The following is a 27890-nucleotide window of genomic DNA, read 5'->3' on the forward strand; positions in this document are numbered from 1 at the left end:
TTATCATAAAAGAGGACCTGATCTGGGGTGCTCACATTGCAGCAGTGGCCAGAAGAACCCAGCAGAGATTATACTACCTGAGACTTCTCAGGAAACAACAACTGAATGAAAAATTGCTGGTGACCTTCTACCCCTGCACTATAGAGAGTATTTTAACTTACTGCACTTGTATATGGTTTGCTAATTGCACACTGGCAGATAAGACAGCGCTCCAGAGGGTTAACAGAAGATCATTGGTTTCCCTCTCCCCTCCTTGGAAGAGCTTTACAGCTCCCGCTGCCTTAAGAAAGTTCAAAACATTCTTAAAGATCCATTTCATCCTGGGTACCCTTTTTTTTTTGAACTATAACCATCTGGCAGATGGTATAGGACAATAAAAACAAGGACCAATAGGCTGAAAAACAGCTTCTATCCGAGAGCAGTAACTATATTGAATTCTACTGTATAGTGTAATATTAATGCAGTATCAGGGGTTTTTAATTCAATTGTATAGAAAGTGAAGGATGTGTGTTTTTGTTTTATTTTTATAGTTTTCTTATGTATGATGTACGCTGAAGATGGCATTTAATTTCATTGTATGAGGTGCAATGACAATAAAGTTAACTAACTAACTAACTAACTAATATTCTATTTAAAACATTTGTTCAGTTCTGCTTACCTGTGTATTAATTAAAGCATGCCCATTCCTATTCACATTGTAATGGATTTCCTTTCCCTGTATGGGAATATCCTTCTATTTTGGTCTGAAAGTAGAATCCTTTACTTGCCAGTAGAGCCTGAAGTAAGGCAGGAATCAGTTCTAGCCCTACCATTTCACAACATGAATCTTGGGCAGCAGATGCTACAAGATGGCAGCAGCAGTGAGGTTTAAGAAGCTATCCAAAATCACATAACCTGTTTCTTCCATTGCCAGAACTAAATTTACATTCTTACTGAAGAATTTCAGTTTAATTTGTAAATGGAATTAAGGGAAGACACTATCTTGATTTTCACTTCCGACAACAAAATGTCTTAAGCCAACCCCGTACCTGATTATAGGCCATCATAGCAAGGCCTTACTTAGTTATGAACATGAGGAAATATCACTTTATTTCAGTAAACATTGGTAGTGTGGTTTGTAATTATACAGACCTATTGTGCCTGGGAAATATTCCAGTGGTTTTTACCTCTGTTGTAAGACAGTGCTGGCAGGTTTATTCTGGCATGTGGTAATAGAAGGGTATTTGTTTTATGCATCATGCATAGTATTGGGGGTGGGGGAAGGGCTGCAGAGCCATGAATATAAAAGTCAAACATAAAAAGAAATAGGATACATTAATCATTAAAAAATATTGGGCTCTATTTTCCTATTCTGTGCAGATATTCTTTTGAGGGGTCCTTGATGCTCTCTGAGCTTGGTTGTTTTCTTGCAGACATTTCATTCCCCAAACCAAGGAACATCATGAGTGCTAGATATTCTTTTTTTAAAAAGCCATCTGCTTATTTTAGCAGAAATACAAGAAATTCCACAAAATAGGTAGTTAAAATTAAAATGACTGAAACTAGTGCTGCACAGCTGTGCCTTATTCCGTGGCAGTTCCTGTTGCTTAGCCTGCTTACCTGTTGTCCTTTGGTCAGGCACTCAATCTGCTTTAGCTGTGTCTTAATCATGGTCTGTATACTTGTTTCTTCAAGTTTAGTTCCAGTTGTGTTCACTCCAATAAATTTCCAATGCTTCACATGTCATTCTGCTTCTGCTGCCAGATGTGCCCAATTTATGAGATGCAGAATCTAAGTCCAGATCCAGTTTAAACTAAGATGCTCTCAGCCTTTCTTTGGAGCAGTGGTCTTGATCCACTCATGTCTCTGTCTTGAAGCTCTCCTTACACATTGTTACAATTGCGAAGGGAGGAAAAAGGAACCCAGATATCATTTCCTTTCCCACATTTACCGATTGATGCACAGAATCCAATTAAGTTACTTGATCTCTTGGGGGAAAAAACATAAACACTTGGTGTAAAATAATAGCTTTAGGATGTCCAAGTTGCAATTTTAAGATGATCCTTTCCTTTTTAAGACTAAGCCGCTGAACTTGTCGATCAGAAAGGTCGGCAATTGGGCGGTTCGAATCCCTAGCACGGTGAGCTCTCGTTACTTGTCCCAACTTGTGCCAACCTAGCAGTTTGAAAGCACATAAAAATGCAAGTAGAAAAATAGGGACCACCTTTGGTGGGAACGTAACAGTGTTCCGCATGCCTTTGGCATTTAGTCATGCCGGCCACATGACCATGGAGACGTCTTCTGACAGCGCTGGCTCTTTGGCTCTGAAACGGAAATGAGCACTGCCCCTAGAGTTGGGAACAACTAGTACATACGTGCAAGGGGAACCTTTACCTTAATGACAAACTCTTTTCAGGAGGCATACAAATTGATATATTTTAATCTCACATGCAACATATCTTAAGAGTGGATTCAAACAGTTATGTTTCTTACTTGCTTAGTCATCATTTCTGCACTGAAAATTAAAGACCCATATGAGGTGTTCAGTACTGTATGATACGCACCACTCTTCCACAATCTGATGTTTTGCAGATACAGTAGAAAAGATTATAGATTTTGGGCATTTTAATCAAACACTTTCTGAAAGTGCTAAGCTGGGGAAGGCAGATGTAGACAAATGGAGTGGACTCACATAAAAAAGGGCAAATACTTGGTTGGCCTAGTGAGCAGACCTAGAGGTGCAGTGCAATTAATTTTAGCCATGAGCATCTGCACAAGGCCAATCAATACAACGGTATAAAAGGAATAAAGCTTGCATCATGACATCAAAGCATATATTCAGTTTCATTTTAATTCATTCAATTTGCAAGGCCACTCAAATCAGAATGACTCTGAGTGGCCTTAAAAGTTGATAAAATAGCAACAATGATCAAATAAGCAACACAAAAAATTGGGCAAACCCAATGCAGCAAGAGGACTTATTTGATGAACTCTTGGCTTGTAGCAAATGCTCCTAGTTTCAGATGAACAATAAGAAAAAACAGCCGAGACATTGTTTGACAACAGAATTAACTAGCTAGATTGATGGTAGAATCCACTTTGTGGGAAGATCTTCAGTTAGAAGGTGATAATCCATTAGTTCTCAGTTTCAGGCTTAGTTTAATTTCTTTCCAGTTGTCTGCTTGTTGACCTATGAAGCGGTAGTTGTTTGAAAAGATTTGTTGACGTGTCCATCATACACTGAATATTTTTCAGGGACCTAATTTTAACTAGCTCAATACATATGTTTATATACATTAGCTGCTTGTTTGCAGGATTTTTGTTAGGTTATCACAGAGATGTTGTTTTGACAAATTCCTAGCCATGGTTTATCCTTTATTCATGCTGCAGGGTACGAAATTCCTGGGTGCCTACCTGCCTATGGCAGCCTAGAATACTCCAGGGCAGGCTCGCAAAATCTTCACCTAGCCTCTGGGACAGGTAATTAAAGAGTGATATTTTATGAAGTTAATGTTTTTTTATAACTTTCTGCTATTGCTTTTCTTTCATTCCCTATCTCCCTTGCCAGTCATTTTCTTAATGCTTTGATAAAGGAGACAGTATTTTGAAAATAAGCCCAATTTGTTTACCTGCACCATCAGTTTCATGGCCATATAGTCTAACTATTTTTACAATCAAAATAGTTTTTTTTAAAGGTTCTGTAATGACTTCTGAAAAAGGGACATGGTGTCTCAGTGGCTAAGACGCTGAGCTTGTTGATCAGAAGGTCGGCAGTTCAGCGGTTCGAATCCCTGGCGCCACATAACGGAGTGAGCTCCCGTTACTTGTCCCAGCTTCTGCCAACCTAGCAGTTCAAAAGCATGTAAAAAATGCAAGTAGAAAAATAGGGACCACCTTTGGTGGGAAGATAACAGCGCTCTGTGTGCCTTCAACATTTAATCATGCTGGCCACATGACCACGGAGATGTCTTCTGACAGCGCTGGCTCTTCAGCTTTGAAACGGAGATGAGCACCGCCCCCTAGAGCCAGAAATAACTAGCATGTATGTGCAGGGGAACCTTTACCTTTACGTAATGACTTCTGAATTGGGTTGGCAACTTTTTACTGGCCTCAAATCCTATATCTGAACCCTGCAGATAATGGTTCACTACACATAAGATTTTTGAGTGCCCAGAAGCAAGTTGGATAGAACATTTGTAACATTGAACAGGAATATCTTAATATAATGGTTCCTGGAGTTTAGCCATTATACTGTGAAGCTAGTTGATGGCTTTTTTAAAATTTAAATTATACTTACTGTGAAGCTCTAATTTCAATAGTTATGCTTCTGTTAAAAGAAATAAGAATTATGATTGATTCTAAAATGACCAATTCTAGAATGCTTTTCCCTTTTGTGAACTGAACCTTTTTCAGATAACTTCTCCATTTATCTTTATAATAGTCATTAGTATTCTTGAAAGCTGTAAATTTACCTCTTATTTTTATTGCAAGGGTTCTACAGCTCTTTGGGGGCATACTTTAGAATAGAAGAAGGCAATCTGGGCTTAGCATGGAGTATTTCAGTAATATACAGCCAGGAACATGAAAATTGGCTCAGCCAACAGACTGCATAGGAGCCAGCTCTTCAAGCCCTAAAGATTACCAGGGACTGAATCTAAAGGGAGTATATCAGGCAGATGGCGGATGCCTTTGCAGAGGAAGCATGCTTGTTGGGTCTCATTAGATGACATTGTGTAATAAAGAGGCCAAGTATACCTCTTGTGGGAGGAGCAGAAATGTTTGGAGAAAGGTAGTTCCATAAATAGAACAGTCCTCTGCCATGCTGGGCTTTATAGGCAGTAACCATCACCTTGAATTGAACCCGGAGGGAAACTGAGAGTCAGTGCAGCTATTGAAGTAGAGGTCCTACATAGATAGAGTCACACCCATAACTACCGGTATCTCATTACTACATTCTGGACCAGCTACAGCTTTCCAAGTAATCTTTTTTTTTCAAATTAATTATTTTATTGCATTATAAAATGCAAAGAATATATTATAGAATACCGATGATAACTAGGTATGGTGGTATTTATACAACTAGAAATTGTTAACACTGTGATAAATTAGGTCAATTAAACTTTTAAATAAGAGGAGGAAAAGTGTACACCAGTGTTAAATGTGATTTCTAAAATGTAATGAATATAGTGTTGCTTAAATTGTACAGTTAATGCTAAATATGGCAGTGATAAATGGGAAAAAGCACTGAGTTATTTTATGAGAAAGGTCTCAGTCTTTGAGACTAATACTTAATATTACATTCTTCCCTTCCTTGTTATTTATAAGTATTAAAAGCAGGGGTGAAATCCAGCAGATTCTGACAGGTTCTGGAGAACCGGTAGCGGAAATTTTGAGTACTTCGGAGAACTGGCAAATACCACCTCTGGCTGGCCCCAGAGTGAGGTGGGAATGGAGATTTTGCAGTATCCTTCCCCTGCCACATCCACCAAGCCATACCACGCCCATCAAGCCACAGAACCAATAGTAAAAAAATTTGAATTTCACCACTAATTTTAAAAATGGGGGGAGGGGGAAGGAGCTGCCTGGAAAATGTAGATAGATATTTAATTTCTAACTTCACCCACTTTTTATATTCTGATCAATTTACAGTGTTTATAAATATTTAGACTCCCTTAAAACTATATTGTGTTTATATATGGCTTGCTACATGATATACTGTCTATATGGAAAACATTCTTGCTTGAATTTGGTTAAACTTCTGTTGTGGGCATATGCTGTTAATTTTGCCATTGCTTCAGAATCTCCAAGTTTAAATTCCCAATCTGATATACTCAGTGTTGTATCTTTCTTCCAACATTGGTCATTGGAATTCCCAAAGCCCTGAGCATGTATCTCAGTAAATTATATTTTTCCAAGTAGTTTTTAAGACAGTCCCATGTAAAATCCATTGCAGTAATGACAATAGGTGACTAAAAATGAGTGACAGTGAATATGGCCTTCTAATCTAAAAAGAGGTAGTTGGTACACAAAGCGGATCTCTTAGTTATAAATGCTCTTCAAGCAGGACTCAAGAAAATAGAAATAGTCTATAATTGCCCATCAGCTCTGTCTGGAAAATGCCATCCCATTCAGAAACAAGCTTATTAAAGCCACAGATTTAGGAAATCCTCCAAATATCAGCCACTTAGTCTTGTTAGGGTTGCAATTGTCTCTGATCCTCCCCATCTTAGCCCTTACAGCTTCCAGAGATTGCAAAACCAGCTTGACAACATCACTTGGTCAGCATAGAGATATCTAATTGGGTATCATCAATAAACCAGAGTCAACCTGCTTCCCAGAGTCAAGGTGGAAGACTTCTTCTCTTTCTAAATTTTGTCTATTAAACCAGTTATCCAAGCTCCCCCTAACTGTTTTGTAGCCTGTCAAACTTAATTTGAATTGAAACACATGCTACAGAAGCCCAAGCGGCTAAAATATGACAATTCAAGTCTTCCTTAAGTGTCCAGTCTACTTTAGATTCCCTTAGTCATTATTTAATTTGGCAGCTATCCTCCTGCAGTTTCTAATCAGAACAATCATTTATCTTCCTCTGGCCTACACTTTTACCTCTCTTAAATATATAACCCTCAAGAAAGTGTCTTCAGCAAAATCAGGTATCTTGTTAATAAAAATTAGCACAGTATTTGAAAGATTCCAGATCAACTCAGCAATGAAATTTTATCTGATTAAAGGAGTGTCTTGATATTTCAACACTTTTTCCTGCTTCATTCATTTGCCTTGGGATTCATTTGTAAGTGACACATATATACCCCACAGAGGGTCATTGGAAATCTCAAACCAGGTGAGCAAAATCAACATTGTGGTTCATCTTTCAGCACAATCTCAGGAGAGTGGCTAAAGTGGAATGGCTGAACATTACACTTCACATGCAGAATGTCTAAATTGCAATCTCCAGTATCTGCAGGTACAGATGAAAAATGTCTTCCTGAGATCCTGAAGAAATTACACCGGTCAGAATCAGTGTTTCCTGTGACTTAAGTTTGAAAACGGGCATGTAGACCAATGAACCCAACTCCCATCACAAAGCAGGAATTCAAATTAAAGCAGCCCCAATAGATAACCGTCCGACCTTTGATGTATTCAGTAAATGAAGTTCACCATCTGCCTTGGAATGAATTTCACCATCAAATTATTCTTATTCCTTGGAACTTTTTTCTAGTATTATACTGAAATCATCCTTTCTCTCAATTAAAACCATAATTTTGTGCCTCTTCATTCTGGTACCATAGAGAACAAGCCTTAACTTCTTTTGGGGACATCCCTTCACTCACTTTAAATGTCTATTGTATTATCATTTTGTCATATTTTCTGAAAGCTTATGCCAGTTTTCTCAGTAAAACTTGGTTTCTAATCCCCTGCTTATTATGTTTGATCTTCTTAGCCTATGTTCTAATTTCTGTGAATCTTTCTCAACATTGAGAGCCCAATACTAGAGGCAGTATTCAAGCACATATTGAACAATATAGAATGAAATGAAACTCACCCTTTGATATGGAAAGTTGTCTTTTATTCATTTTTCTATCATAACTAAGTTGTAAAAATCTAGATGACTATTAATTGACAGCAAAGAAATATAGTACTCTTTAACAGTTTGCTAGCACACAGGTCATCTGGCTTTCTGCAGTCTAAGTTAGATAATTTATGCAATCTAAAATTACATTTGCCTTTTCAGCAACAATGTCCTGCTAGTGATACATATTCACTTCAATTACAATATATTTTTCTCATATACTTAGTCTGGCATCCCCTGCTGTATCTTTCAAATTGATTTTCCCCCTAAGTGATTAACTTTGAATTTGTCTCTATTAATTTCATTGTGTTATTTTTCAGATCACGTCCCTAAACTGTCAAGATTAGTTTAAACTTTATTTCTGCCTTTTAGAATATTAACTCTTCGCCCAGTTCTGCATCATCTGTAGATTTGATAAGCATTTCTTCCATTTCTTCATCAAAGGCATTAATTATGAAAATGTTGAAGAATACTTGGCCAAGTATGAAATGATGGATATGGTAAAGTTTAAGGTAAGGTGTAAGGTGTAAAGTGTAAGGTGTAAGGTGTAAGGTGTAAGGTGTAAGATAAGATAAGATAAGATAAGATAAGATAAGATAAGATAAGATAAGATAAGATAATCTTGATTCTCTTTTTTTACTGTGAACACACTGGTCCACATTAAAAATAAAATTCTGTTGCCTGCTCTCAAAAGAAAGTATATGTATTCCTATACACATACATACACATATACACATACTATATACATACATACATTCATATATATGTATTCCTATACACATACATACACACATACACACACACAGAATCTGGTTGTTCTGCTTCAGATACCACAAAGCCTCCTCCCAAAAGGTAACAAGGAAAATAGGTCATCAAGAGGATGTGTAGCATCCCAGACAATACTGCATCTCACTTGATAATTCAGTTCTATTTGATAAGCTCTCACCAAACGGTTTCCAAGTCAGCTGTGGATCCACATAATAAGCATACCATGCATCTTATAAATAACTGGCTTCCTAATCAGAGTGTCATGAAAAGCTACTGTCAAATACTTCTAGTAATCACTGTATTGTTTTCAAGGTTCTTAAAACAGCATCATTCCTGAATCTTTCCAGGTATTGATGTCAGACTGGCTGATTTGTAATTCTCATTTCTACTGTGGAGGTTCACCACTTTCTGACTACCTGAAGTTTTAATAGCTTTCACCAATTTCTGAGCTACCACCTTGTAATACTTCCCCCCCCACCTCTTAAATGGCAAAAATGAGAGCATACTGATTTGTCTAAGTTTGCCCAAATGTTTAAAGGCTGAATTGCAATTTGGACTGGAACCTTCAATCCATTTTATTCTTTTAGCTGTTTCTCAATATATCCCCAGTTCAGACAAGGAGAAATGGCTGTCAAACTTAGAAGTGCAGATCCGAGAAACCGAAAGTGTTGCGGTGAGACCGGCTGGAAAAATAGCGGGCTCCAACAAGCTCTGCGAAAATCCAGCTGGACAAACCGCTGTCAGGGGGGTCTTCAGACCAGAACTGTCCTTTAAGGATGGTGAAGAAGGAGAGGTGCCTCGGACGACCAAGAGGAACAGGCAAGTTCCTTGAAAGGTTGGAGGCTGCTCTTCAAACCGGCGGCGGGAGTGGTGGCCATTGAAAAATGACTACTCTGAAGCTGGGGCAACCGGACTAAGTTTTTTGTGCAGGAGACAATGGGTGAGTGATTAGCCAACTCACAGGTAAAAAAGAAAAAAATTAACAACTTTAAAAGGTGTCTCGGAGTGGAAATGAGCAGCTAATTGGCACTTGGAAAAGTTAATGGAGAGAGAAGAACAAAGAGGAGGTTAGAGTACCAAAGCCCAAGAAAGAAAATTTCACAACTGGATTTAAAATTGGATTTGAAGAAATTAAAAATAATAAAAATAATAATAAAAAAAGAAGAAGTGCAGATCCATGGATAGTTTGTTGTGGCACATACATACACACAAACAAAGAATATTTGCCGTATTCACTTGATCGTAAATATGGCAAACATTTATTGTCGTATATAATTAGGCAGTAGGGAGTTGTCCAGTGATCCCAAATTTGATGAGACAAATAGATAGGGTGTGAAATAAAAATGGCTGGTGAAAATCATGGAAGCTTTTGAAGATTAGTCATTTATATAGAGGGCCTGCTTTGATGGCTGAATTTTAACCCTTTTTGAAAACTTAATCAGGACTTATCTTTCTTCATTCCTTTGCTGCTAAATTGCCCCATTTCTGTATCTTCATCCAGTTTCTCTTCTTTCTCTTTGCACCTTTTTCTTTCCCTCATTCCCATCCTATATATTTTTCCTCCTTTTCTGTAGTTTCTGCTAGACTACAGGTTGTATGCACACTTACATATTTCTCTTTGTGAAACTGATTTCTATAGAAGAGAAATATTTCTTGATTTATATAAAAAGAGATTCCTATGTGGGGGTCATTTATCTTATAAGCAATTAATTTTAATCAATACTTATTCAACCTATATCAATTTTCTTATCCTGCCCTTGACCTTCTTTTGGAGCTAGGCTTCAGACAGACAGACAGACATAAATAAATGCACATATACAAAGTGTCACATATACATATTTATTGTCAGGGAGATCTCCAAGATTGATTCCTTTGGAGTTGCTAAACCTAATTTGACAAAGGCATCATGTAAGATTTTTATCTATATATTCATATTTATATTCCAATGTATATGCACTGAAATAGATATACAGGAATATAGGATTGCAGAAATGTTCGTTCCTGTTTACTTTCCCTATTACTGGACGGTTTCAGGGTCATTTTCTGAGGTCTTTGGTGAATTCTGGCCGCTGGTATTGCTCCTGCCACAGCCTTTTCCACCTCTTAACCAGAGATTTAAGCCTGAGGTCAAAAAGAGGAAAATGTCACTTCAATTAATTAAAAGACGAAAAGTCAAAGACAGTTTAAGCCCAGCAGCTAGTAAACAGTTTACATTGGCTGTCTGTAGCAAGCTACAAGATTAAAGCAATCCCAAATGCTAATAAGAAGAGAAATATCTGTTTGAAAATTTATTAGGAAACATGCCACAGCAAAATGAAAAATGAAGGACTGTAAATTTTAGAGAAAAGTAGTTGGATTCAGTGTATTACCAGAGTATAGCCAGAGTATAGGAACAATCAGCAAACTCATCTAAACTGGCGGTTTAGCCAGTGGTGGGTTGCTACCAGTTCACCCCAGATCGGGTAAACTGGTAGTGGCGGTGGGAGGCTCCGCCCACCCGCTTGGATGTCTCTGCACATGCGCAGAAGCGGTGCACATGCGCACCCATGAGCAAACCAGTAGCGGCCAAAATTGAAACCCACTACTGGGTTTAGCCTTATAGAAAACTCTGGTTCTTTAGTTACCCTGCATCCCTTCTTGATCCTGGAACATTCTCATGCCATATATTCTGAAACAGGTCTCATCTTCTTTTTTCCTTTTTTGAGGAAGACTCTTAAAACAATAATCTCTTGGTTTTTTAGGCTTCATAAGGGGAGGAGAGTTGTGAATAATTGAGAATTTACCAAAATGTCTTCCCTGGGTTTCATTAATAGAAATAAAGCTATTAGTTTAGAATCATTTATATGTGTCTTCTTATTCAATGTGGATTTCAAAGTCCTTTCTGCCTAAAGTTGCCTGTGAACAGGTCTGGGCACTGTTGTTCAGGCTAAGATACAAAAATACCTTAGTACTCTTGTTGCCTTCAAAATAATTTCCATGCATACTTCTCTTTTCTCTCCCTTCTTCCATTTCACCGGTCAAGGTTGCATTCCATTGCCACTGGAAGCAGTGGAAATTGACAAAGTCTACCTAGAAACAGAAGGTGGCCTAATTATTATTTTTTCCTAATATAAACTCCAAATATATCTGAAGATGAACCATTGCATGACTGAGATATAAACACTCTTCATTTTCTTCCATTCAAAAGAGCTGTAAATCAGATTAATCTAATTTGAACAGAAGGCTGGCAAATATCTCTTAACTATTTTCCATCTTTACAGGTAAGATAAAGAATAAGGTCAGGCAATTAGGCAGAATGAAGCAGGAACTATTAATGGGAGGGATATGTCAGCCTTCCCAGGTAGACCAGACAGGAAACATGACCAAATGAGATAATTCTATTTTATTGTAAGGCTATATTAATAGAATCTTACAAGTCTGAACATACACATCTCCTGCTGTCTCATTTACAGCCTGAGAAACTAGGAAAGGTCCCTTCTTAGCTTCTTTCTCTGCCCACTATCCTGCAGCAGACTATTTCTCTGTTACCTGACTGTTCCCTAGGCAGTATCTCTTTGCCCCAAGTTCCTTCCCACATACCATTTCAGATCAGAGCTGGCTATATCCTATGAACTACATGGGGCAATCTCCTTAAGCTAGTGTCAGGCCCAAAACCAATAATGACATATAGCAATTCTTCCATGCTGAGGTCTTTATTGTTGTTAGTTGCAAAGTTGTGTCCGACCCATCATGACCCCATGGACAACTTTCCTCCAGGCCTTCCTGTCCTCTACCATCCCTCTGAGTCCATTTAAGCTCACGCTAACTGCTTCAGTGACTCCATCCAGCCACCTCATTCTCTGCCTTCCTCTTCTTCTTTTGCCCTCAATCATTCCCAGCATTAGGCTCTTCTCCAGTGAGTCCTTCCTTGTCATTAAGTGGCCAAAGCAGAGTTCTTTATTACTTTACACCTATAGACAAAATCTTGCCAGACAGAATTCTATTATCTGCATTTGCAATATACTCTGTGAACTATTAGGGAGGGGCTGTCTTTACCCTCTTTCTCTCACACTTAAATTGCCCCTTACTCCTCTGGATAGCACCCCCTCCCTCCTGGGAATCCCTCTTCTCACTGCATTCCATCCCAGCTGGCTTGCCATGTTTATTTGAACTGCCACAGGCTGATCTATATTGGGATTCCTGTATGTAGGAAAATGGCCAAGGCATTCAAGCAACAAATGTCTTGGAACAGTCCTATTTATTGCTGATTTCCTCTGGGCAGCAAGATATATTATTTATGAAGTGGTTTTTCTGCATTCCCTATCTATGTACTGTGTTTGATAATCAACTAGCTACAGTATGATCAAGTATAGGAGATACCACAATGAATATCTAATGCTCATTAATACATACAGCATTTTTCTAAACAATCGCCTTTTGTTGTTTGATGCCATCTAATGCTGGAGTAGCCATATTTATGCATGCAAGATTTGCATCCACCACGACAGCAATTATTTTCAGGCATTTCCCCAAATTGAAAATGTCTTCTGCCAAGTGGCTCACTTAGTCTTTAACACACCACTGGAAATTCCTTTAGCTCTCCTGGCCTTTTAACAAAGATTTTATGCTTTAAAAGCTTTAAATATTCAGGCTACTGCTGCTGCTATTGCTATAGATTAATCATATTTCCTGCTTTATAAAGCACAGTTTTCGTCCTGAAGAAGTCTTTGAAGATTTCAAGGCTAGTCTGGTCTAAATGTGGTTTAGAGACAAAAAAAAAAAAAAACCCATACAAGAAAGGAAAGTAGGGACATTGTTCATTATCAGCAGGAATTTCATAGAATTGTGGACAGGCATAGTGAACATCTGATCATTTTCTCACTGGGGTACAATGCAACACCAAGGAGAAGGACAGGGTCACCTACACACTTCAAGCAATCCTTACTCTTTGGCCGGTGTGTTCTATCTTTTCCATCAGTTCAGAATTACTTTGAACTCTTATTGTGTTAGGATCGTTTTTATCTACTGTTCCTTTTATAAAAGCTAAAGACTGGATATTGCTTATTCTAAGTAGAAGTTGGCAGTTTCAAGACAACACCCAAGTCCCAAATTTGGCCCAACGGTTTTTATTGCTTGTTTTAATACCTTTTAAAAATTAACATTCGCACTCCATTCAAAGTTACTTTTTATATGTATCTTTATATAATAGTGATTAAAAAATACTGTGTCTCAATTTTTTTTTAAAAAAAAAAATCCTGATCCTGTTTACGCACTCACAAATTTAAAGGTAGAGTGAGATCAGAAATGAATTATGGTCATGCAAAAATCTTGGGGGTACATCCAGGCAAGAACCTGTTTCATTGTTGTTGCAAAACAATTAAGAAATATCTATTAGTACATCTAGATCTATCAGCCTGTTGCCTTCCCAGATGGTCAATGGAAATCAGAAGATTAGAGTCTCTTGGAAATAATTATACCTTCTCATTTAGGGCTGAGGAGATGGCAGGGGAGGGAGAGTAGAAACTACTGTTTCCATTGCATTTCTACCTGGCCCTAAGAGAAAACACAGAACGTAATATGATACTGGTTTGCCATCAATAACCTCATTTTCTTGGACAATGAGGTCATTGTTGGCTTACCTTTCAGAGTTTTGACATCTGTGCTCTGTCACAGCACTGATATTGCATGAAATTCAGGGGATGATAAATAGCCAGGGAAATGTTTTGTTGTCTCTGTATGCCAGCTCCATATGTAGGGTCTGTTCCTTCTATAAAATATTTATGTAGCATAAGTGCCCTTGGAATTCTGGCACATGGTTATTTCATTAAAAAATGACCAATCCTGCAAAAATCCCAAGACTGATGACTTGGAAATAGACATAGAATCATGCAGTGGATTGGGGTCAGTGGACCATCAAGTTCATACCTCCTATCAGTGAAAGAATCCATCACCCCCAACCTTTATTTGAACACCACCAAACAAGGGGTGCTACCACCCAATCCCACAAGTAGTTCTTCTGTTGAATTGTTTTTCTGTGACATTCAGTCCAAATCTACCTTCCTTTAATTTAAGATTGTTACGGTATATCATATTCTGAACTTTGATATGAGAGAGAACATGTCTTGACTTTCTGTGAAACTTCAGATACTTGCAAAGTACTTTCATATCTATCCCCACCCAATTTTTTTTTCTCCGCTGTATAAATCCTTTTCTTTACTTCCAGAATGAGAAGGAAGGCAAAAATTCATTTACGTATGAACATTCTTCTTGCTGTGCTGCTCTCAAGAATAATCTGACCCTAAGTCTTCATGAATAGTGAGTGAAATAGCCTGCTGAATGTAATGCAGCAAATTATTTCACAATAAATTCCATTCATGATGATTTTATTCATTTCAAAACCAATCCATGAAGCTGGAATGCAATTTAATGGCAGCAGTTTGTTCTTTGTACTTGGCAGCATTTAATAAGTGGTAAGTGAATCATGATATCCACACATAATACAAATGTTCTGATTTTTTTTCTTTATAAAGGTCATCAAAATAGCAACTTATTTCCAGAATTAGGGGAACCCATTAGTGATTTCTTGTTCAGTCTCTTTAGGAGATATATGGTACTATAATTTCAAAGAATTGATCACCGGGTTGCCTCACCTGATTGGGCATTGAGATATTCCTGAAACTTAAATGTATGTTGGATCTAGAAATTTGCAAACTGAATACTGTACTGAAAATAATTGTTTCCAATACAATTTCATTCGTTCATCTCTAATATTTCCTTGTGAACATTGAGTATTTTGCTCAAACATTATGTGTATTAAAGATAGTTATTTGGTGTGGGTTATTCTGCATGGAGCTGTCCCTAGTCCTGAAAAAGAATGCATGTGCATGACAAATTCAAGACATCTGAATGCTTGAAAGTAACTGTTCAGAATGAGGTGGGTTTTTTTTAGAGTTATAACAATTCTGCTTTTGATGCTAAGCAGTGAATGCCATTCTAGAAATTCTAATTTAATGTATATTAAAATGTAGGTGGTTTCTAGCTTCCACAAAAGATCTATTGAATCTGAATTTCTACCTTTTTGTTGCAAAATATTATTTACGTAAGTCATAACTGTTTTCTTTGCTTTTTCTTTCTTTTAATATATTGAGATCAAAATACCAGAGTCAATTTTTAAATGAATCATGTATCAATTGTGTATCAATGAATACATAAGAAAATATAGCAATGAACAGTTCTGCAAATGTGTATAAAATGCAAATATGTGTGCATTCCAAATTGAAACATTTAGAGTGTCCTATAAATTTATTGGGTTGTTAGATCAGAATATGGACCAAAAGTTCATTTAACCCATCTAAATTAGATGTGGTGTTGATCAACTACTTATATATCTTTAAAAGAGAACTAGGAGCTATTATGGCCAATACTCTTTGTGTGTGTGTGTGTGTTTCTTTTTCGTAGGTTTTATGTGTATTTCTCTTTAGCCAGGTTCTACCTATGTAAACCAAGATATTATGCAGCCCTAGTTCAGTGAAATCACAATTCACTAGTCTCTGGGCTTTTTTTCTTCTGGCAGCCAGCAGAAAAAGGGCAGAAAAAGGCCAGCAAAGGGTCTGCTGGCTGCCAGAAGAAAAAAAGCCCAGAAACTAGTAAATTGTGATTTCACTGAACTAGGGCTGCATAATATCTTGGTTTACGTAGGTAGAACGTGGCTAAAGAGAAATACATACATACATACATACATACATACATACATACATACATACATAAATGCATACATATATCCTTGTCATTGAAAGCTTTATCAGCAATATTAAGAATTAATATTGAAAGGTCAGCAGTTCAGTGGTTCGAATCCCTAGTGCTTTGTAACGAAGTGAGCTCCCGTTACTTGTCCCAGTTTCTGCCAACCTACCAGTTCGAAAGCAGGTAAAAAATGCAAGTAGAAAAATAGGGACCACCTTTGGTGAGAAGGTAACAGTGTTCCATGTGGCTTTGGCATTTAGTCATGCTGGCCACATGACCACGGAGACGTCTTCAGACAGCGCTGGCTCTTCAGCTTTGTAACGGAGATGAGCACCGTCCCCCTAGAGTCGGGAGCAGCTAGAACGTATGTGCAAGGGCGACCTTTACCTTTACCTTTTAAAATAAATAAAAGGAAAAGGAAAGAGGGAAATAAAAGAAAAAGTGCAATAAGAAAAAAAGATTTTTAAAAAAGGAGAAAGATATAAAGTACAAAGATCTAAAGTGGCTTCCAATAATTCTTTACAGCAATTAAGTACAATTATATTTTAACCTCTTTCTCTAAAGTCGCACCATAACTCTCTTCTTTCTATAATTATCCTGTGTAATTATCAAAACCATAAATCACAAGTTCATTTTTACACAAAAAGTCCATAAGGAGTTTCCAGTCACCAGTAAATGTATTGTCCTGTCTTTAATCAAAGAAGTCAGTTTGTCCATCTCAGCAAATTCTGTCAGTTGTACCAACTGTTCCTTCATAGTGGGTGATGATCATTTTTTTTCCCATCTCTGTGCATATAGTAATCTTGTTTCTGTGATTATATAGATTAAAATAATCCTTCATGGCTCAATGAAGCATAGTTCTATTGCACAGGTTCAACTGGGAAAGTTTACTGTGATTTTGAAAAGACTTAGCTGCTAGATTGAGAACTGCTCACTTTAAATTAAAACTACAAGCAGTCCCACAAATTGTGTTACTGTTGAAACTGCTAACATGAAATAGTAATTCCATCCAAAAAAGGAGGGGGAAAGGAAAACCTTGACTAAGTTTCATAATTATTCTCATTCTTTGGCTCTCTTAATGCTCATCTGCCATGCACAGCAATATCATCTCATCTACTTGCCAAAGCAAAAAGGCTCTCCCAATAGGGAGATGATGACTTCATTTCTGCTGCTCTGAATTATGTTCCCTGGTGTTTCCCGTCCACTGCACCACAAGTCAAATGTGCTTGGCTTGTTCCACTTACTGCAGAGATTTTGCAAAAAAGAAAACAATAATTGCTAGCAACTTGAGCTATTTCCATCCAGGGATCAAAGCTAATGAGATGCCAATATTTTTAGAAGTAGAGATGGGCAGACTATCCCCCCTTAGCCACATAAACTAATCTTTTAGTTGAGTGAGAGAACCTATTTCTTAACTAGCTGTCACCCAATATCCAATGTCAAATATCAGATACAACAACTTTGAGGCAACAAATAAATCCCATAAGATAAACAGGAGATAATGGGTGTTGCCATGAGCCTAATATTTAATCATGGGGCATTTTCCTCAAATAGGGTTGTTCCGGTGTTCAGAAATAGAACTGATTTTGAACAAGCTATTTTGCTTGAAGTTAATTATTCCAAAAAAATTTAAATGCAATCCAATCTTTAATATTGCCCATTCAAGGGTCACAGTTTTCCATAATGGAACATTTTCACATCCCTAAACAGGTGCACTAGAAGTCTCTCTGTGAAGCTACTTATGAGTACGGGTAAATCTCCTTTCTAATCCAGTCACATGAACCAGTGAGAAATTCTAGGAATAGTGAAAGGTACTCCAGAAGTTATAATCATTATCTCTGGTTAATTGAACACTGGTTTACTCAATTAATGCAATTAACTGAGTTCACATTATGCATATATACCATGGGCTGGGTCTGGAAAACATATTTGACTAAAATGGATTACTTGGTAGAAGAACAGGCATTCTAGTCATGCCTTTGGCACAAAGCCACTTCAGTGACCTTGGGCTGGTCACTTTCTTTCAGCCCTAGAAAGGAGACAATGGCAAACCTCCTCTAAAAAGTCTTACCAAAAAACCTACAGTAACCTGTCCAGGTAGTCTCCAAGAATCAGGCATGAATGAGTAGAAGAAGACAAAATGTCTTTTTTTGTTCAGTCTGTCTTACAAATACAGGCAGAGAGAAATGGGTGTTTGAAGAGGTAGATAAACTGCATTTCCTTCTTTTGACCTTCTCCCAACCATCAGCTGATTTTTTTTTTAAGGCAGTGGTTACATTCTGTCATAACAATTTTTTTTTATTTTTTTTTTATTTATTTTTTTATTTGATTTATATGCCGCCCTTCTCCGGAGACTCAGGGCGGCTTACAATGCGTTAAGCAATAGCCTTCATTCTTTTGTATGTTTTATACAAAGTCAGCTTATTGCCCCCACAAACTGGGTCCTCATTTCACCTACCTTAGAAAGGATGGAAGGCTGAGTCAACCTTGAGCCTTGGAGAGATTCGAACCAGCAGAAATTGCAGGCAGCTGTGTTAATTACAGGGTGCACTAAACCCCTGTACTATCAAGGCTCTAACAATGCTTATAAAAGTAAAATTCTTTGAAAATGTTACAGGTAAAAGCTTTACCCTTCTCTTCCTTCCCCCAAACATACGCCATTGAACACCGATTACACTTAGTTGTTATCAAATGCTGCTTGATTCAAGGAAAGAAAGAAAAAACACAGATCCATTGAACAGAGTGAATGGAAATCTAACTTGGAGCCAATCCACAGTAAAGTATTTTGTTTTAAATCCCATTTGTATGTATGAAGCAATCAACTGCCATATTGGTAATTTAGCTTTTGTGCAGTAAAATCCCATACACATCTACTCAAAAGGAAATCTTAAGTTCATTGGCATGTGCTACAATGTCTATTTTAACTAGCAATTATTTTCTAAGGCCGTAATGTTGGATTTAGTTTTATTCAGTGAATCAATCCAATAAAAGCATGGTTAATGGTATAGAGTATTGTGTGAACTAATCCAATTGTGGCTTAGCCAACCAATTATGGTTAAGTAAAGCATGACATAATAGCAATAGATTTATATACCACTTCACAGTGCTTTATAGCAATCTCTAAGTGCTTTACAGGGTCAGCATATTGCCCCCCCAAAATCTGGGTCCTCATTTTACCCACCTTGGAAGAATGGAAGGCCAAGTCAGCTTTGAGCCTGGTGGGAGTCGAAGTGCCGAATTGCTGGCAGTTGGCAATCAGCAGAAGTAGCCTACAGTACTGCATGCTAACCACTGTGCCACCACGGTTCCTAATGCAATGTATAAATTTAATTATAGGCTTTGGGAAGCAATTATTCCCAATCTTGCTTCTTCCAACTGTGGAACACATTCAACGTTATCAGCTGGATTCTAATTTCCAAGAAATGATGTGATTTTGGCTGTGAAACAATTTCATTTACCTTTTCTGGCAATAATAACCTTGGGGTGAAAACTGGATTTATAATGAAATGTGAAACACTGTTTTTCAGGGATAGTGCTGTTTACAGTCTGAACCTCTTTCTATTGGAAGGGAGGAGAAGGGAATCTGGGGTGTTTTTTATGAAATCCAGTTTTCCTCTCCAAATGTTAAAACAGCTAAGGTTGGCATTAGACAAGGTCTGCAGTGTTTAGTGGATAGTGTTTTTTTAATGCTATTTATATCATAAAAAACCCAGTTTTAGTACAGAACAGAATGTTACTCAGATATACAGAAATCTGTGTAATTAAAAAAGCTGATTCTTACAAAAATGATGTTGTGTTCAGGTAGTCCTTGACTTACAATGGTTCATTTACAATGGCACTGAAAAAAGTGACTTATGCCCGTTTTTGACAGCTACAACTTTTGTAGCACCTCCATGGTCACATGATCAAAATAGAGGTGCTTGGCATCTGGTTCATCCTTATGACCATTGCTGTCATGTGATCATTTTTTGTAACTTTCTGACAAGCAGAGTCAATGGAGAAGCCAGATTCACTTAACAACCAGGTTGATTTACCCATTGCAGAGATTGACTTAACAACTTAACAAAGGTTGTAAAATGGAGCAAAACTCACTTAACAAATGTCTCGACAACAGAAATTTTGGGCTCAATTGTTGTCGTAAGTCGAGGACTACCTGTAGTTGTTTGGCATGTAAAATAATACGGGAGTTACACAGTTACAACCTTGCTGCTATGTAATTCAAAAGGAGTTACATCTTGTTCATTATCTGATTTCATTGTATATGTTTTTATTCAAATTGCATTGTTTAATGTAGTTTATTGTAAATTACACAGACCTTCAGCTATTGGGTCATTTTAAATATTTAATAAGAATAGAATGAATGAAACTGAATGATAGGAGTTTTGAGTCCGGCAAAACCAAAACATTTGTTCACCCAATGCACTTATTTAAGATTGTAGAAGAGAGAGTAATGGCCACTAACTTAGAAAGTTCAAAAGAGAATTACACATACTAATTGAAGTTTCAATGGCTATTAGTTTTTCTTTGCATTCCTGTCATTCAGAGGTGGGCTTCTGGGGATTCAGCAGGGTTCATGCGATCCTCTAGCCAAGGATCTCTGGGGTTCAGGGGAAGCTGTTTTCGCCCTTCCGGAGGCTCGAGGAAAGCCTCTGGAGCCTGGGAAGGGCGAAAAACAGGCCTCCCGGAAGTTCTGGAAGTCTGGAAATGGGCCTGTTTCCAGCCTCCGGAGACCTCCAGACTCTGGGGAAAGCAGTTTTCACCCTCCCGGAAGCTTGGAGAAAGCCTCCGAGCCTGGGGAGGGTGAAAAGCGCCCCCCCCGGCTGTGGTACAGGCGGCCAACTAGGCCACACCCACCATGGCCACCATGGCCACGCCCACCCAGCAACAGGGCAGCGAACCTGTTGCTTAAGGATCTGAAGCCCACCCCTCTTGTCACTGATAAAAAACAGTGAGAAGGAACTACTGTGCTATTGTCCTACTTACTTGACTCCTTTTAGGCATCTGCTTTTCAGCCGCTGCTGAAAAGACAGGGCTCACCTGAACACTAAACTAACCCCCAGTGCTCTTATATTTGAGGACTTTTAATACAGAGAAGCCTTAATGATAAACTTTATAGGCGTAATACTATTTCTATTTATGGGCTGGGGTATGGGGTATGAGCAAATACCTAGAATATGTAAAACCACTGTTGTCAAAGACATATAATTTGTCATCCAACATTTCTAAGTTGTTCATGTACTTTCTCACAAATAATTGTATTATGCATTCATAGATTCAGCCTGCAGGCTTCACCCAGAACTGACATAACATACTTCAGTGCACGCAGTTCAATTTACAAAAGGGATATATAGAAAAGATTCTGTTTCTACGTACCGTTTTTTGGTTCGAAGTGATTTCTCTCCCCCCCTCCAAATCATATTTTGTAATTATAAATTGTTTTTATTAAAATAATACATTCTAGTTTGAACACATTATGAACTACATTATTTTAATAACTGTAACTGAGCTAATTCATTCAGTGTTTGTAAGACACTTTACCAAAAATGTACTAAGAGTTACCACATTCTCTTAGAAATATGTCCTTAAATCCTTTCCTTTCCTTCCCTATCCTATCCTATTATTGAATTCCATTAACAGAAAGGTTTGTTAGTATCCTGGTGTAGGTAATTCTTAATTTACAACAGTTTGTTTAGTGACCGTTCAAAGGTACAACGGCACTGAAAAAAGTGACTTGTGTCCATTTTTCACACATGACCACTGTAGCATCTCCATGGTCACGTGATCAAAATTCAGAGGCTTGCAACTGAATCATATTTATGATGGTTGCAGTGTCCCAGAATCCTGTGAATCACCTTTTGCAACTCTTTGACAAGCAAAGTCAATGGGGAAGCCAGATTCATCTAGCAACCCTGTTTGTCGAACCTGAAAGTTGACATGTGTAGCCATTTCAGTTAGCCCTATATTATACTCATTTATTCCTTCTCTTTCTCTTTACTTATGTAAGAGAGGTGGGTAAGTGGTGGGTTGCTAATGGTTCGCGAACCGGTAGCAATGGCAGCGAGAAGCTCTGCCCACCCGCCCGGACGTCTCTGCGTGTGTAGAAGCGGCGCATATGCGCGCCCACGAGCAAACTGGTAGCGAACGAAATTGAAACCCACTACTGGAATAGATAGTGAGGATTGTTTTGGCTAGGTGACTTTCTTTCCCATGGGAACAGAGGCTATCTTTGCTGAGAGTTGGAGGTAGAGTTTGAAGACATCAGGCAATGTTGATTTTGCTTTCATTGGGGAATGTGACTTTTGTGGGATGTTTCTAATTTACAATATTATGTGGTGTAATTCTGGTTTGTGTCAGATCCGGAATTATAACAGACTTTGCCAGTTTGATGTCTACCTAAATAAAAGAAATTAGGGGACTGGAGGCTAAAATATATGAAGAATGGTTGCAGGAACTGGGTATGTCTAGTTTGATGAAGAGAAGGACTAGGGGAGACATGATAGCAGTGTTCCGATATCTCAGGGGTTGCCACAAAGAAGAAGGAGTCAAACTATTCTTCAAAACACCTGAGGGTAGAACAAGAAGCAATGGGTGGAAACTAATCAAGGAGAGAAGCAACTTAGAACTAAGGAGAAATTTCCTGACAGTTAGAACAATTAATCAGTGGAACAACTTGCCTGCAGAAGTTGTGAATGCCCCAACACTGGAAATTTTTAAGAAGATGTTGAATAACCATTTGTCTGAAGCGGTGTAGGGTTTCCTGCCTGGGCAGGGGGGTGGACTAGAAGACCTCCAAATCCCTTCCAACTCTGTTATTCTGTTCTATTCTAAATTTGTTTTGGGAGATGGACTTTGCATATTTCTTTTTTGAATGGGTTTTATCACTTGGAAACCTGACACTGTTAGTAACTTAACAACTGCAGTGACTCACTTAACAACTATGGTAAGAAAGATCATAAAATGACTTAACAACTGTCTCGCTTAGCAGCAGAAATTTTGGGCTCAATTGTAGCCGTAAGTTGAAGACTACTTGTACCATATATAAAAGTGAGACAATTTTTTGGTTTCCTTTTCACTTACCTAAAAAAAAAAAAAAGTGGAGAGGTTAAAAAGAGGGATTGGATGATTCTTTATAGCAGCACAGGAAATAAAGAATGTTCCAAAAGTAGATAATCTCTCCCACTTTCTATTATTCCTCACAATCCTAGGTAGCATGGAGCTACTATTTATTTGTTTACAAGATTCATAAGGCTGCCAAACTCAGCATGACTCTAGATGGCATATAAAATAAAGGCAAATAGGAAACCAACAAGTTCCCAAACCCATACAACATTAAACATCTACACATCTATATATAAATACAGAATACAAAACATAAAATAGTGACCAAGCAATAAAACAGAACAACCAGTACTAATAACCAATGGACTATGGTATCCAATTGGTGGGTTTGCCTTTGAAATCTTGAACTCTGAACCTATAGCAGGAACTTCTACTTGGCCCCATCGTTTTTGTTTGATTTGTGCAAAAGATCTTAGTTCCATGTATTTGTTATCTCCAATTAATAGTTCTCAGTTAAAAGGCTAATTCACTAGAAGTCTAATGCTCACAAACTGGAGAATTATACTGTAGGTAGTCATAGTAAACCAAAACATTGGTAATGATTTTCACTTTCTGAAATTTTGCTCCAGAGGATGACAGCTATAATTGAATACCAAGGAATAAGAATAAACTTCTAATATTTGTTACATTATGTAAATTGTATAATTCATGTCTGTCACTAGGCTGTCTGTAAGGGGTGTTAATCTGTTGCACTCTTTGTCTTTCTAGCACGCTACAGGAACAGAAGGGGGAACTCTGTAAGCGTCTTTCTTACACAACTCACAAACTGGAAATGCTTGAAACTGAATTTGATTCTACACGTCAATATCTTGAAGTAGAACTGAGACGCGCTCAGGAAGAACTAGAAAAAGTGACCGAAAAACTGAGACGGTTTGTGTCTGAATTCATTGACATTACAAAAAAAAAATTGCACGTATTATTTTCGTGAAATATCAGAAGTGTGAAGAATGTTGACACTCATTAAAAATTAGAAAAGAATTCAATGTTGGCATTAATTAAATCTCAGCACTGAACTAATAAAATGATCAAAGGATTGCCGCACCTCCCCTATGATGAAAAGTTACAACATTTAAAGTTGTGGGGAGGTGGAACAAGTAAGGTGAGATAGAATCAAGATATAAAGCTTATTCATGAGTTAGAGCGATTAAATGGGGATTCTTTTTCTCTCTCTTTTCTCTCTAATAATGTTGGATCTTAGAGTCATTGCACAAAGCTAATTGATAAGGAATTCTACATAGACAAAAGGAAGTTATTTTTTCCTTTCTAGGCTGTGGGTTATTGGTTGACCACTAATAGAACTAAATGCAGGACTAAAAAGATCTTGCATCTGATCCTGCTCTTCTTATTCCTCAATAAACAATTAAAGATGGTCCTTTTTTCACCATTTGCCATGGTGAATGAATGATTGAATATCAGAAGTAAGAAGTAGGTATAATGTTTAAATTATTTGTTTCAGATTAACAACACGGTTGTATGTACTCTATGTGTGTAAAGGAATGAGACTGTTGGGTGCTAAAGATCAGGACCACACATGAAGTTCCAATTAAGTTGATTTATTACTAAACATGCCTGTGCAAAGGAATCTACTCAATTAATGGTTAGCAGTATTTTGACTTTAGATAAAGGTCAATGGAATTCAAGAAGAAATGGACTTAGTCCATTTATGGCTACATAGAGACTCTAGTCTGATTCCTCTTTTGACTCTGCCTCCAAGTTCTGCCTCTCCTTCTCCTGCAAAGTCTCACTGAATTCAATAAAATTTACTTCCAATTCTAGTTGCAACTTTGCTGGTTTTATTTAATTTATTGATTTGTTGATTTATTTATACTTGTATGCTGACCATCTCACCAGAGGCAACTCTAAATGGCTTACAGATATTCAATTAAAATGCACTATAAAACATTAAAACAATAAATACATTGAAAATTCAACTAAAATAACTGAAAAGCTGAGACGGTTATGGAGAGAAAGAGAGCAAAGTATGCACTGGGAGGAGGTGGGTTTTTGTCTACTCCATTAGCCACTTTATCTACTCCATTAGCCACTTCCAAACTACCAGATTCCCATTGGGTCTCAGGCTAGTCTTCATGATTTTTCAGAAGGCCAAAAGGGTGGATGAGGTTCTCATCTCCAGGGGATGATGTTCCAGAGGACAGGAACCAAAATTCTATCGCAGATGGAATCCACAGCATAGCCCTTCTACCCGCATCAGCAGAGTAGGTTAACTCCAGCAGGGTGAGCTGCTTCCTCAGGTAGCCTGGACCCATGCCATGAAGGGCTTTAAAAGTGATAACCAACACCTTGAATTGGAGCCAGAAGCAACCTGAGAGCCAGTGCAGCTTGCAGAACATTGACATCGACCGGCCTAGGGCCCTCAAGAACTGCCTGCTCAGCTGCTTTTTACATTAGCTGAAGCTTCCAGATTCTCTTCAAAGGTAGCCTCATGTAGAGCGCTACAAATTTTTTTACAAGAAACTCCAAGTTACCTTAATAAGCATTTATACATAGATAGAGTTGTGGTGGCGCAGGCTCCTTCTGCTGGCTGCTGGCTGCCTGCAATTTGGCAGTTCGGATCTTACCAGGCTCAAAGTTGACTCAGCCTTCCATCCTTCCGAGGCGGGTAAAATGAGGACCCAGATTGTTGGGGGCAAGAGGCTAACTGTGTAAACCGCTTAGAGAGGGCTGTAAAAGCACGGTGAAGCAGTATATAAACCTAAATGCTATTGCTAAGTGCTATTGCTATACTATATTTCTCTATCTTTTACCTGTAAATTCCAAGAGCGAATGGAAAAAAATGTCTCTTATGACAAATTATCCATATTTTATACATAGGAATCTTTGCAGCACATTATGAGGGTAGGTACTCTAATATATTGATTCTCAAAATCATGGTATGCGGCTTCATGTGAAAGATTGTAGGAAATGAAGGAGAGACTGTTAAATGATTACTTCGGAAAAGGAAACTAAGCCCAGCTACCAAAAGAGATGGGGAAAGTGTTTCAAATAAACTCCATCGAAATTAACTCCGTATAATCTTGGCAGAGAAATTCCTATTAGGGTTTTTAACAGTCTGTATTAACCCAGCTGAATATTAAAGCAATCTGATTAAAATCCATGTCCTTCTTGCTTCCTTGTGAGCAGAGGCCACACTTAAAATCCAATGAGGACTGAAAGAGGTGAAATATCTAATGTTTTCAGCCCATTTGTCAAGGGATTTGTGAAAGGAGATTCACACAGCAATTCTTCCTAGTTTCTTTTATATTAATCTGAGCCTTTATTAACTGCATTTGTCCATAGTAGGTTTCTTTTGACCTTCTTATAGGGACCATTTTCAAATCAAAAGGGTTATTTAAGAAAATGGGCTCTTTAAACCTCTGCAAGACTTCAGTCTTTCAACTACACTTACTTCAAAATTAAAAAAAATCAGTCCAAAATGTTCCTTCCCACCCAGCACAGATGCCTCAAGAAAGATGCTAGGGAATTGCCTGCAGCCTGAAAGTTAGCTATATTGCAAGTTTTATATATGATGCTGGCAATTCTCATAATAAAATCATTAACATTTTGTATTATTTTTCACCCAGACTTGCAACATAGGTAGTAATAAGTCCAAACAAATGTATTTTTACTGCCAGAAATTATCCAGGGTTTTACGTCAAAGTTCTCCATCCCTATTTAAAAGTCAGGGTTTAAACATTTATATTCAAAATTAAATTGCTTCTGATCTTTTCTGTCTTGTATATGCTCTGTGGTTGAAATGCTGAAAACGGGTGGTCACAGTTTACACAAGATACTAGCAAAACTTCAGGTCCTTCAGAGAAGACAAAAATACCCGATGCATGGAAAAATGCTGAAGTGATTCTAATACACAAAAAGGGGCCCAAGATTATTTAAAGAACTATTGCCCAATTAGCCTTCTTTCAGTCATCTACAGTGTTTTCACAAAGATAATAGCAAAAAGAAGATTGAGAACATTAAATAATCGCTGCCAAAGGAGCAGGCAGGGTTCAGAAGTTGTTACAGCACAATGGATCACATGCAGGTTGTTCAGCAAGTCATTGAATGGCACAATGAGTACACCATGTCTCTTTGCAATGGGTGCATGACTTTCATTGACTACAAAAAGGCATTGGACTTAGTATTACAGCAAGCAATAATTAAGGCATTGCTCAACCAAGGCGTAGACACTGTTTAGATAAACTTACTACAATCAATATATGAATAAACAAAGGCAGTAATTTGTCTTAATGATCTTAAAGTGGAAATCAACATAGAACAAGGTGTACAATAAGGCAATACAATATCATCTGTCCTTTTCTCAGCCTGCCCTGAAGAAGTACTTTGCAAACTAGACTGGGCAAAAGATGGAATAAAAATCAATGGCACCTATTTAAACCACTTAAGATTTGCAGATGATGTTGTTCTCTTCTGATAAGACCCATAAGAGCTACAAAGACACTTAAGAGCTGCACAAAGCAGGAGAACCATTTGGCTTGAAAATAAACCTGAAAAAGAGCCAGATTATGTTTAATAAATTCACCAAAGAAAGGGAAAAAATTGTATCTGGAGAAGAACTAGACATAGTAGACCGCAACATATATCTTGGCCAATGGATCTCAATGGAAGGAGATACAATAAAGGAAATTGAATGATGTGTTAAAATGTGGTTGGCAGGCATTTGGCAAGCTAAGCATAATTTTCCAGAACGGCCTCCCCCCTATGCCTGAAGAGAAAG

The 27890-nt window shown here is 37.8% G+C and overlaps 1 protein-coding gene across 3 annotated transcripts in view; it reads left to right on the forward strand.

Annotated features, from left to right (window-relative positions):
- BEGAIN (brain enriched guanylate kinase associated) overlaps positions 1-27890 on the forward strand; it is a 171072-nt gene that overhangs the window by 66585 nt on the left and 76597 nt on the right. Inside the window, exons 3-4 of one of the 3 annotated variants that reach the window (XM_034418476.2) lie at positions 3370-3459; positions 23867-24028. In XM_034418476.2, coding sequence (XP_034274367.1) covers positions 3370-3459; positions 23867-24028 — 252 coding nt within the window. Of the gene's footprint in view, positions 1-3369; positions 3460-7993; positions 8062-23866; positions 24029-27890 lie in introns of those variants that run through there. The other 2 variants (XM_034418480.3, XM_034418477.2) reach the window with 2 other exon arrangements.

This window comes from Pantherophis guttatus, chromosome 1 (assembly GCF_059756535.1).
Source record: "Pantherophis guttatus breed Tessera chromosome 1, ASM5975653v1, whole genome shotgun sequence".
In the NCBI taxonomy this organism is placed as follows: Eukaryota; Metazoa; Chordata; class Lepidosauria; order Squamata; family Colubridae; genus Pantherophis; species Pantherophis guttatus.